The 13,322-nt window shown below is 43.5% G+C and overlaps 1 protein-coding gene across 4 annotated transcripts in view; it reads left to right on the top strand.

The window, feature by feature from the left end:
• The window catches only part of LOC135539919 (disco-interacting protein 2 homolog B-A-like), a 106,624-nt gene that overhangs the window by 75,640 nt on the left and 17,662 nt on the right, over positions 1-13,322 (top strand). For all 4 annotated transcript variants that reach the window (XM_064966178.1, XM_064966177.1, XM_064966176.1 and 1 more), the window contains exons 12-17: positions 245-354; positions 428-530; positions 7,263-7,327; positions 7,429-7,522; positions 7,624-7,743; positions 10,993-11,107. In XM_064966178.1, the coding sequence (XP_064822250.1) occupies positions 245-354; positions 428-530; positions 7,263-7,327; positions 7,429-7,522; positions 7,624-7,743; positions 10,993-11,107 (607 nt within the window). The remainder of the gene's footprint in view (positions 1-244; positions 355-427; positions 531-7,262; positions 7,328-7,428; positions 7,523-7,623; positions 7,744-10,992; positions 11,108-13,322) is intronic.

The following is a 13,322-nucleotide window of genomic DNA, read 5'->3' as shown; positions in this document are numbered from 1 at the left end:
GAGCATCAATGTATTTCATTCACTGGTCACCGACTGAGAAGACTGACTGATCTACAAGTAGTAATGAGTAGTTATTTAGGAAGCCAGGTGATTTGTAGTCATCCAGACGACGACTGCAATCTGGTTGATCTCAATCACCACCATTGTCTCTAGAGATCAAAATGTGATACTTTTTGTCTTTCGCTATGAGTCTCTTTTTAATGAAGTTGATTGGCTGACATATGTTATTAACTGTCTTTCATAGGCTGGCCTCAGCTAAAGTGGGTAGTGACAGATTCCAAGTACCTCACCAAACCTGGCAAGGACTGGCAGCCCCACATCCCTACAGCTAACACTGACCCTGCATACATAGAGGTGAGGTGTGTGTGTGTGCACATGTGTGTACTTCTCATTCAATCCTAATGGATTGTGTTTTCTCTCCCCCTAGTACAAGGCAAGTAAGGAGGGCACAGTGATGGGTGTGGCTGTGTCTAAGGTGGCCATGTTAACCCATTGCCAAGCACTGACCCAGGCCTGCAACTACTGTGAGGGTGAGTAACTACACAATATGAGAGAGGCATACCCTATCGCAAGAGTAAGTCTATGGCATCATTATGAGGATTAAAAAAAATATATAGATATTTCACCTTTTATTTAACCAGGTAGGCTCGTTGAGAACAAGTTCTCATTTGCACCTGCGACCTGGCCAAGATAAAGTAAAGCAGTTCGACATATTCAACAACACAGAGTTACACATGGAGTAAAGAAACATATAGTCAATAATAGAGTAGAAAATGTTATATACAGTATGTGCAAATGAGGTAGGATAAGGGAGGTAAGGCAATAAATAGGCCATGGTGGCGAAGTAATTACAATATAGCAATTAAACACTGGAATGGTAGATGTGCAGAAGATGTATGTGCAAGTAGAGATACTGGGGTGCAAAGGAGCAAGAAAAATAAATAAATACAGTATGGGGATGAGGTAGTTGGATGGGCTATTTACAGATGGGCTATGTAAAGGTGCAGTGATCTGTGAGCTGCTCTGACATCTGGTGCTTAAAGAAGGTGAGAGAGATATGAGTCTCCAGCCTCAGTGTTTTTTGCAGTTCGGTCCAGTCATTTGCTGCAGAAAACTGGAAGGAAAGGTGGCCAAAGGAAGAATTGGCTTTGGGGGTGACCAGTGAGATACCTGCTGGAGTACGTGCTACGGGTGGGTGCTGCTATGGTGACCAGTGAGCTGAGATAAGGCGGGGCTTTACCTAGCAGAGACTTGTTGATGACCTGGAGCCAATGGGTTTGGCGACGAGTATGAAGCGAGGGCCAGCCAACGAGAGCGTACAGGTTGCAGTGGTGGGTAGTATATGGGGCTTTGGTGACAAAACGGATGGCACTGTGATAGACTGCATCCAATTTGTTGAGTAGAGTGTTGCAGGCTATTTTGTAAATGACATCGCCGAAGTTGAGGATCAGTAGGATGGTCAGTTTTACGAGGGCATTTTTGGCAGCATGAGTGAAGGATGCTTTGTTGCGAAATAGGAAGCCGATTCTGGGATTTAATTTTGGATTGGAAATGCTTAATGTGAGTCTGGAAGGAGAGTTTACAGTCTAATCAGACACCTAGGTATTTGTAGATGTCCACATATTCTAAGTCAGAACTGTCCAGAGTAGTGATGCTGGACGGGCGGGCAGGTGCGGGCAGCGATCGGTTGAAGAGCATGCATTTAGTTTTACTTGCATATAACCTGTCTAGGACTGGGGAACCCCGTTCAGCTAGCGGATCCCCTCGCCAACAGCCAATGAAATTGCAGGGCTCAAAATTCAATCAACAGAAATCTCATAATTCAATTTTCTCAAACATACAAGGATTAGGCACCATTTTAAAGATACAATTCTCGTTAATCCAACCACAGTGTCCGATTTAAAAAAATTACAAATAATAATAATTCAGAACATATCATTATGTTAGGTCAGCAACTAGTCACAGAAAGCATACAGTGATATTCCAAGCAAAGTGAGGAGTCACAAAAAGCAGAAATCTTCATAAAATGTACCACTAACCTTTGATGTTCTTCATCACATGACACTCCCGGGACAACATGTTACTCAATACATGTATGTTTTGTTCGATCAAGTTCATATTTATAACCAAAAACCTTACATTTGGCTTTGCCTCCAAAACATCCCGTGAATTTGCACAGAGCCACATCAAATCACAGAAATACTCAGAATAAACATTAATAAAAGATACAAGTGTTATTCAAAGATTTAAAGAAATACTTCTCCTTAATGCAACCGCTGTGTCAGATTTAAAGAAAACTTTACGGAAAAAGCAAACCATGCAATAATCTGAGTACGGCGCTCAGACGACATACACAACCCAAGAATATATCCACCATGTTGGAGTCAACATAAGTCAGAAATAGCATTATAAGTATTCACTTACCTTTGATGATTTTCATCAGAATGCACTCCCAGGAATCCCAGTTCCACAATAAATGTTTGATTTGTTCCATAAATTCCATCATTTATGTCCAAATTCCTCCATTTGTTAGGGTGTTTGGTAAACAAATCGAAACTCACGAGGCGCGGGCAAGTCCAGCGGAAATGTCTGACGAAAATTCAAAGAAGTTATATTACTGGTCGTAGAAACAAATAAAACAATGTATAGAATCAATCTTTAGGATGTTTTTATCATAAATGTTCAATAATGTCCCAACCGGAGAATTCATTTGTCTGTAGAAAAGCAATGGAACGAGACGTAACTTTCTTATGACCACGCGTCACGAGACTCATTCCCCTCTCATTCCCCCTCCTTCACAGTAGAAGCCTGAAACAACGTTCTACAGACTGTTGACATCTAGTGGAAGCCTTAGGAAGTGCAAGATGACCCATATCCCACTGTATATTCAATAGGGACTGAGTTGAAAACCTACAAACCTTAGATTTCCCACTTCCTGGTTGGATTTCTTCTCAGGTTTTTGCCTGCCATATGATTTCTGTTATACTCACAGACATCATTCAAATAGTTTTAGAAACTTCAGAGTGTTTTCTATCCAATAATAATAATATGCATATATTAGCATCTGGGACTGAATAGGAGGCAGTTTACTCTGGGCCCGCTTTTCATCCAAACGTGAAAATGCTGCCCCCTATCCATAAGAAGTTAATGCAAACGCTGTGTCAGATTTTTTTTTAACTTTACGGAAAAAGCATAACCTGAGAACGGCGCTCAGAGCCCAAACCAGCCAGAGAAATATCCGCCATGTTGGGTAGTCAACATTATTCATAAACAGTATTTTAAATATTCACTTACCTTTGATGATCTTCATCAGAATGCACTCCCAGGAATCTTTGTTCCACAAGAAATGCTTGTTTTGTTCGATAATGTCCATCATTTATGTCCATTTATGTCCAATAGCTTCTTTTGTTAGGGCGTTTGGTTAACAAATCCAAATACGCGATCTGGTCCATTTGGACGAAACGTTCAAAAAGTTATATTACAGGTCGAAGAAACTTGTCAAACTAAGTATAGAATCAATCTTTAGGATGTTTTTTTATCATAAAAGTTCAATAATGTTCCAACTGGAGAATTCCTATGTCTGTAGAGAAGCAATGGAATGACGGTTACCTTTCAAGTGAAAGCTCGTGACTGAGAACGAGGCTGTAGGCAGACCACTGACTCAAAGTGCTCCCATCTGGCTCCACATCACAGTAGAATCCTCATTCAAGATTCTAAAGACGGTTGACATCTAGTGAAAGCCTTAGGAAGTGCAACATAACCAATATCCCACTGTGTATTCAATAGGGGTGAGTTCAAAAACTACAACCCTCAGATTTCCCACTTCCTGTTTGGATTTTGTCCCAGGTTTTTGTCTGCCATATGAGTTCTGTTGTACTCAGACATCATTCAAACAGTTTTAGAAACTTCAGAGTGTTTTCTATCCAATACTAATAATAATATGCATATATTAGCATCTGGGACTGAGTATGAGGCAGTTCACTCTGGACACGCTATTCATCCAAAAGTGAAAATGCTGCCCCCTATCCCAAGGAAGTTAACTTTGCTTTCGAAGACCTTAGAAAGGCAGGGTAGGATAGATATAAGTCTGTAGCAGTTTGGGTCTAGTGTCTCCCCCTTTGAAGAGGGGGATGACCGCAGCAGCTTCCCAAACATTGGGAATTTCAGACGATATGAAAGAGAGGTTGAACGGGCTAGTAATAGGGGTTGCAACAATTTCGGCAGATAATTTTAGAAAGAGAGGGTCCGGATTGTCTTGCCCGTCTGATTTGTAGGGGTCCAGATTTTGCAGTTCTTTCAGAACATCAACTATCTGGATTTGGGTGAAGGAGAAATGGGGAGGCTTGGGCGAGTTGCTGTGGGGGTGCAGGGCTGTTGATCGGGGTATGGGTAGCCAGGTGGAAAGCACGGCCAGCCGTAGAAAAATACTTATTGAAATTCTCAATTATAGTGGATTTATCGGTGGTGACAGTGTTTCCTAGCCTCAGTGCAGTCGGCAGCTGGGAGGAGGTGCTCTTATTTCCATGGACTTTAGTGTCCCAGAACCTTTTTGAGTTTGTGCTGCAGGATGCAAATTTCTGTTTTAAAATATAGCCTTAGCTTTCCTAACTGCATGTGTATATTGGTTCCTAACTTCCCCGATAAGTTGCATATCACAGGGGCTATTCGATGCTAATGCAGAATGCCACAGGATGTTTTGTGCTGGTCAAGAGCAGTCAGTTCTGGAGAGAATCAAGGGCTATATTTGTTCCTGGTTCTACATTTTTTGAAAGGGGCATGCTTATTTAAGATGGTGAGGAAGGCAATTTTAAAGAATAACCAGGCATCCACTACTGACGGGATGAGGTCAGAATCCTTCCCGGATACCCGGGCCAGGTCGATTAGAAAGGCCTGTTCGCTAAAGGGTTTTAGGGAGCATATTAACAGTGATGAGGGGTGGTCGTTTGACCGCAGACCCATTACGGATGCAGGCAATAAGGCAGTGCTCGCTGAGATCTTGGTTGAAAACAGCAGAGGTGTATTTGGAGGGCAAGTTGGTTAGGATGATATCTATGAGGGTGCCCGTGTTTATGGCTTTGGGGTTGTTCCTGGTGGGGTCATTGATCATTTGTGTGAGATTGAGGGCATCAAGTTTAGATTGTAGGATGGCCGGGGTGTTAAGCATGTCACAAGTTTAGGTCACCTAGCAGCACGATCTCTGAAAATAGATGGGGGACAATCAATTCACATATGGTGTCCAGGGCACAGCTGGGGGCAGAGGGTGGTCTATAGCAAGTGGCAACGGTGAGAGACTTGTTTCTGAAAGGTGGATTTTTAAAAGTAGAAGCTTGAATTGTTTGGGTACAGACCTGGATAGTAAAGACAGAACTCTGCAGGCTATTTCTGCAGTCGATTGCCATACCGCCCCCTTTGGCAGTTCTATCTTGTCGGAAAATGTAATAGTTAGCGATGTACATTTCAGCGTTTTTGAATAAAACAAACTTAGGGAGGAGGCTTCTAATGTTAACATGCATGAAACCAAGGCTTTTACGGTTACAGAAGTCAACAAATGTGAGCATCTGGGGAGTAGGAGTGGAGCTAGGCACTGCAGGGCCTGGATTTACCTCTACATCACCAGAGGAACAGAGGAGGAGTAGGATAAGGGTACGGCTAAAGGCTTTCAGAACTGGTCGTCTAGTACGTTCGGAACAGAGAGTAAAAGGAGCAGGTTTCTGGGTGCAATAGAATTGATTCAAGTCATAATGTACAGACAAAGGTATGGTAGGATGTGAGTACATTGGAGGTAAACCTAGGAATTGAGTAAAGATGAGAGAGATATTGTCTCTAGAGACGTTTTAACCAGGTGATGTCACCACATATGTGGGAGGTGGAATTTAATGGTTGTTTAAGGCATATTGAGCAGGGCTAGAGGCTCTACAGTGAAATAAGACAATAATCACTAACCAGGACAGTAATGGACAAGGCATATTGATATTAAGGAGATGCATGCGTAGGGTTCCAGTGAGTGGTTGGGCTGGCTGGAGACACGGCGATTCAGATAGCTAGCAGGCCGTGGCTAGCAACCTAGCAGAAGGGCCTTAGAGGGACGTCTCAACAGAGGAAAGTCTGTTTTAGCCTCCTCGTGCGGTGACGTCGATAGACCAGTTGTGATGGATTAGTAGGGTTCCGAGTAGCAGAGTGGTTCAAGTCCAAATGGCAAAATAGGTATCGTGGCCCAAGAAATTAGCTGATTGATCTATTCAGCTAACAGTCCAATATGCTCTCGACAGCTAGCGGGCCTCGGCTAGCAGCTAGCGGGCCTCGGCTAGCAGCTAGCGGGCCTCGGCTAGCAGCTAGCGGGCCTCGGCTAGCAGCTAGCGGGCCTCGGCTAGCAGCTAGCGGGCCTCGGCTAGCAGCTAGCAGCTAGCGGGCCTCGGCTCTCGGCTAGCAGCTAGCGGGCCTCGGCTAGCAGCTAGCGGGCCTCGGCTAGCAGATAGCGGGCCTCGGCTAGCAGCTAGCGGGCCGCGGCTAACAGATGCGCATTCAGGGGACGTCGCGATGTAGGGGCCAGTTGAGTACCCCCTTGAGCAGATTACGTCGTAGTCCAGTTGTGAAGGATCGGCGCGCTTCCGTGCCCCCGTATCAGCAGTAGAAGGGGTCCGGGTATTGTAGCCCAGGAGTACCTGATGGGCCTCTCCAGCTAGCCGGGAGAATGGGCCTAGCATGGACTAGCTCCAGGCTAATTGGTGCTTGCTAATTGGTGCAGACGTTAGCCAGGAGTAGTCACTCGGATAGCAGCTGGCTAGCTGTGATGATCCAGATAAAAAGGTCCAGAGCTTGCAGTAGGAATCCAGGGATATGGAGAGAAAATAGGTCCGGTATACTCTGGTTTGAGGCGCGTTGTACAAACTGGCGAGAGCTTACCGAGCTAAAGGTTAGCTGATGACCGCTAACAGTGGTTAGCTGACTACTAGCTAGTAGCTAGTGAGCTGGCTAGCTTCTGTTGGGGGATGCCGGTTCCGAGGTAAATAAAAATACGTTAGAAAAAACAAATCCACAACACATTGGGTGAGGCGGGTTGCAGGAGAGTATTTTGAAGTTGAGGTTTAGAAAAAGATTTTAAAAAGATATGCGAAGAAAAAGATATATACATGGGACACGACAAGACGAAGGACAAAGACGTCTGACTGCTACGCCATCTTGGGTTTCGACGATGATACACAGGGAACAAGTGTTTGAAGGATGCTTCTCATAGGGACTTATCTATTTGTTTTTGTTCTTAGGTGAGACATTGGTGAACGTTCTGGACTTTAAAAAGGACATGGGCCTGTGGCATGGAGTTCTCACGGTGAGAGTGTGTTTGTGGATGGGGGGATAATCGTTACAGGTAAACTGATTTCATATCATATGTATTTCCATTCAATAAGTTGTATTTTGTTGTTCTTTCAGAGTGTAATGAACAGGATCCACACTATCAGTGTGCCCTACGCTGTGATGAAGGCTTGCCCTCTCTCCTGGGTTCAGAGGGTCCACATACATAAAGGTAGTTACACCACCCACACCTCCACACCCTCTCTCTCTCCGTGTGACCATGAGAACACTGTGATGTTCATGTACTCATTTGTTCCTCCTCTCCCCCCATAGCGCGCGTTGCCTTGGTGAAGTGTCGTGACCTGCACTGGGCCATGATGGCACACAGGGAACAGAGGGACACCAGCCTGGCATCACTGCGCATGCTCATTGTCGCTGATGGAGCCAACCCCTGTGAGTGTGAAATGTAGTCCATGCAGGGAAATGTGTGGAAGCCACACTGGAACCACAGATGGCAGACATGTTTGGAACTGGTCTGCATCCCAGTAAGCAAAATGACCTTGAAAAGACTTTAAAAGTTATTTTGCATTTTAGGTACTGAATGAAAGGTGAAAATACTTATTTTCCATATGTCAGAAAATGCTTATTTTCCGGATGTTGAAATCGGGTGCGTTGTAGGTGTTGAATGAAAGGTGAGAAGTCTTATTTTCTGGCAGTCAAAAATATGTACTTTCCGGACATTGAAAATACTTAATTTACAGATGTTAAAAATACAAAAAAATTCAGACGTTGATTGTATGGTAAAATGTCAACTGCACATACATTCTCAATGAAGTAAGCATTGTATCACAATAATACTTTTTCAAGGCTCTTACTATAGGAAAAAGGAGCCAACTGAAGATTGCAACAGAATATTTAGTATTTCTTTCAGCTGTAGCATTAGGTATGTTAGGTTTTTCAAAAGTTTTGTACCTGACAGCAATTATGTTCAATCTAATTCAACCTACGTAATAAACCAACAGACAACTTCAACTACAATAACATTCTCAGTAAAAAACCTTTCTTGCTATGACTGTGATATATTGTTGTTTATCTACTTAAGTTGAATGCATTGACTGTAGGTGGTTCTGGATAAGATCATCTGCTGAATAACCAAAATGTAAATTATATAGTTTTTATGTATAATGTAGCATGCTGGGTATTATGCGAATTAGCCCCACCCCCAAACAAGTACACATTTGGTCGGTGTAGACCAGATCCAAAACTGTACTAATAATAGACGTTTAGGCTATGTTTCACAAGTTTGAACCTCAGTACAGTACGGCACCGATTTGTACAATAGAGCACAGTAGAGTGCACTACAGGAAAACGTTTATTTAGTAGATTAGACAGTAGAGTAAAGTTTAGTTCATTAGAGTATATTACATTAGAATAAAGTAGGGGAGAATACAGTACACTACAGTACTCTACTGTGCTCTACTGTATTGTACTGTACTATATTCTACTTTTCTTGACTATACTGTGTACTATACTGTAATGTACTGTACTCTGCTGTGCTGTACTGTGCTGTCCAAAATTGTGAAACATAGTGCCTTCGGAAAGTATTCAGACCCCTTGACTTTTTCCAAATTTTGTTACATTACAGCCTTATTCTAAAATGGATAAAATAAATACAAATTCCTTAGCAATCTACACATATTACCCCATAACTACAAAGTGAAAACAGTTTTCTAGTAATGTTTTGCAAATGTACACAGAAACACCTTATTTACTTAAGTATTCAGACCCTTTGCTATGTGACTCAAATTGAGCTCAGGTGCATCCTGTTTCCATTAATCATCATTCAGATGTTTTTACAACTTGATTGGAGTCCGCCTGTTTTAAATTCAATCGATTGGACATTATTTGGGAAAGGCACACAACTGTCTATATAAGTTCCCACAGTTGACAGTGCATGTCAGAGCAAAAACCAAACCATGAGGTCGAAGAAATTGTCCGTAGAGCTCCGAGACAGGATTTTGTCGAGGCCCAGATCTGGAAAAGGGTACCAAAACATATCTGCAGCATTGAAGGTCCCCAAAAGCACAGTGGCCTCCATCATTCTCAAATAGAAAGAGTTTGAAACCACCAAGACTCTTCCTACAGCTGGCCGCCCAGCCAAACTGAGCAATCACGGGACAAGGGTCTTCATCAGGGAGGTGACCAAGAACCCTATGGTCACTCTGACAGAGCTCTAGAGTTCCTCTGTGGAGATAGGAGAACCTTCCCGAAAGACAACCATCTTTGCAGCACTCCACCAATCAGGCTTTTATGGTAGAGTGACCAGACGGAAGCCACTTCTCAGTAAAAGGCACATGACAGCCCGATTGGAGTTTGCCAAAAGGCACCTAAAGACTCTCAGACCATGAGAAACAAGATTCTCTGGTCTGATGAAACCAAGATTGAACACTTTGGCCTGAATGCCAAGCGTCACGTCTAGGAAACCTGACACCATCCATACAGTGAAGCTAGTGTTAGAGCATTGGACTAGTAACCCGAAAGGTTGCAAGTTCAAATCCCCGAGCTGACAAGGTACAAAATCTGTCGTTCTGTCCCTGAACAGGCAGTTAACCCACTGTTCCTAGGCCGTCATTGAAAATAAGAATTTGTTCTTAACTGACTTGCCTGGTTAAATAAAGGTAAAATAAATAAATAAAAAAGCTTGGTGCTGGCAGCATCATGCTGTGGGGATGTTTTTCAGTGGCAGGGACTGGGAGACTCGTCAGGATCTAGGCAAAGATGAACGGAGCAAAGTACAGAGAGATCAGACTGGGGCGAAGGTTCACCTTCCAACAGGACAACGACCCTAAGCACACAGGCAAGACAACACAGGAATGGCTTCGGGACAAGTCTCTGAATGTCCTTGAGTGGCCCAGCCAGAGCCCGGACTTGAACTCAATTGAACGTCTCTGTAGAGACCTGAAAATAGCTGTGCAGCAACGCTCCCTTTCCAACCTGACAGAACTTGATAGGATCTGCAGAGAAGATTGGGAGAAACTCCCCAAGTACAGGTGTGCCAAGCTTGTAGCGTCATACCAAAGAAGGGTCGAGACTGTAATCGCTGCCAAAGGTGCTTCAACAAAGTACTGGTCTGAATACTTATGTAAATGTCATATTTCAGTTTTTATTTTTAATAAATTAGCAACTATTCCTAAAAACCTGTTTGTGCTTTGTCATTATGGGGTATTTTGTGTAGATTGATGAGGAAAGCATTTTTTAAAGTACATTTTAGAATAAGGCTAACCTAACAGAATGTGGAAAAAGTCAAGGGGTCTGAAAACTTTCCGAAGGCACTGTAGATGTCAGGAGTGGACCAAAGCTGAACCAATTATAGACGACTATGTTTGGGCCAAATAAAGGCCAGTCTGGACGTCAGTGGATGTTGAAATCAAGGCTGGTCTAGACCGGACAAAATCTGAACCAAACATAGACGTCTATGATTGGTTCAGATTTGGTCCAGTCTGGACAGGACCCAAAAACATTGCTGTCGGTAAATGCTTAGTGGGATTGCACCTTCCAGGCAGTCAGTGGGGCTGACATACAGCAAATAGGACAATTGCAAGTGATAAACAAAGCCCTGTATGGTTAAAATGGATACCCTCCAAAAATGGTCAGTGTTGTGAGATTGTTGTCTCTCTCTCTCTGTCTTTGTCTCTCCCTAAGGGTCGGTGTCGTCCTGCGATGCCTTCCTCAATGTGTTCCAGATCCACGGGCTGAAGCCAGAGGTCATCTGTCCCTGTGCCACCTCCCCTGAGGCCATGACAGTGGCCATCCGCAGGTAGGATGGGCTGAATCCGTCTGCTTAGCGAAAGTAAAAGTTTGTGTTTTGTTTTGCTACTTGGCCAAATTGTATTTATTTATTTGTATTTACTTAACCTTTATTTATCTAGGCAAGTCACTTAAGAACATATTCTTATTTATAATGACGGCCTACTAAAAGGCAAAAGGCCTCCTGCGGGGACGTGGGCCTGGGATTTAAAAAATAAATACAATATAAATATAGGACAAAACACACATCACAACAAGAGACACAACACTACATAAAGAAAGACCTAAGACAACAACATAACAAGGCAGTAAAACATGACAACACAGCATGGTAGCAACACAACATGACAACAACATGGTAGCAACACAACATGGTAGCAGCACAAAAACATGGTACAAACATTATTGGGCAAAGTCAACAGCACAAAGGTCAAGAAGGTAGAGACAACAATACATCATACAAAGCAGCCACAACTGTCAGTAAAGGTGTCCATGATTGAGTCTTTGAATGAAGAGATTGATATAAAACTGTCCAGTTAGAGTGCTTGTTGCAGCTCATTCCAGTCTCTAGCTGCAGTGAACTGAAAAGAGGAGCGACCCAGGGATGTGTGCGCTTATGGGGACCTTTAACAGAATGTGACTGGCAGAATGGGTGTTGTATGTGGAGAATGAGGGCTGCAGTAGATATCTCAGATATGGGGGAGTGAGGCCTAAAAGGGTTTTATAAATAAGCATCAACCAGTGGGTCTTGCGGCAGGTTTACAGAGATTACCAGTTTACAAAGGAGTATAGAGTTCAGTGATGTGTCCTATAAGGAGCATTGGTGGAAAATCTGATGGCAGAATGGAAAAGAACATCTAGCCACTCGAGAGCACCCTTACCTGCCGATCAATAAATGATGTCTCTGTAATCTAGCATGGGTAGGATGGTAATCTGAATCAGGGCTAGTTTGGTAGCTGGAGTGAAAGAGGAGCGATTAGGATAGTGTCACGACTTCCGCCGAAGTCGGTTCCTCTCCTTGTTCGGGCGGCATTCGGTGGTCGATGTCACCGGTCTTCTAGCCATAGCCGGTCCACTTTTCATTTTCCATTTTCAATTTGTCTTGTTTTCCCGCACACCTGGTTTACATTCCCTCATTATTTGACGTGTATTTAACCCTCTGTTCCCCCCCGTGCCTGGAGGTGAGGGTGGGGGAATTGTTTGTTGTGTATGTGTACGTCAGACTGGTTTGCACCGGGTTATGTCAACCCATATTTGTTTATTGTTCTTAGTGCCGTGTGTCTGTTCGGCGTAAATAAAGGGCTCCATTTGCTACCTAATTCTGCTCTCCTGCGCCTGACTTCCCTGCAGCCAGTTCCGCATACCTTACAGATAGAGGAAACCAAGCCTAGATTTAACTTTTGCCTGCAGCTTTGATATGTGCTGAGAGAAGGACAGTGCACCGTCTAGCCATACTCCCAAGTCTTTGTATGAGGTCAAGCTCTAAACCCTCAGAGGTAGTAATGACACATGTGGGAAGAGGGGCATTCTTCTTACCAAACCACATGACCTTTATTTTGGAGGTGTTCAGAACAAGCTTAAGGGTAGAGAAAGCTTGTTGGACACTAAGAAATCTTTGAGTATAAGACAGTATCATCTGCATATATAAATGGATGAGTGAGCTTCCTCCTGCCTGAGCTACGTTGTTGATGTAAAGAATGGAATGGTCTACCATATCAAAAGCAAAATAGAAATAGGCCTATAAGAAGAAAGTGTTTAAACCATCTGACCCAGATGTTTTTTTGGGGTCAAGTTTAAGGAGCTCCTTTAGCACTTCGGACTCAGTGACTGCCTGCAGGGAGAAACTTTGTAGCGGGGCAGGGGAGAAAGAGGGAGAAGCATCGGGGATAGTCACATTAGAAGGGGTGGGAGATGAGGAAATGTTGGACGGGCAAGGAGGCATGGCTGAGTCAAATAGGAATCCTGACTTAATGAAGTGGTGATTTTAAAGAGCTCAGCCATACGCTTATTGTCAGTAACAACCACATCATCAACATTAAGGGACACGGGAAGCTGTGAGGAGGAGGGTTTATTCTCCAGGTCTTTAACCATTTTCCAGAACTTGGGGTTCGACCCACAGAGAGAGAACTGCTCCTTAAAGTAATTGACAAACACATGTGTTTGTAGTACCCTGATTTACCTCTGGAAAAATGTAATGAAATGAAAGTTACATAATGCACCTTCAA

Source organism: Oncorhynchus masou, chromosome 5, assembly GCF_036934945.1.
Source record: "Oncorhynchus masou masou isolate Uvic2021 chromosome 5, UVic_Omas_1.1, whole genome shotgun sequence".
Classification (NCBI taxonomy): Eukaryota; Metazoa; Chordata; class Actinopteri; order Salmoniformes; family Salmonidae; genus Oncorhynchus; species Oncorhynchus masou.
This window is presented reverse-complemented; position numbering and strand designations above follow the sequence as displayed.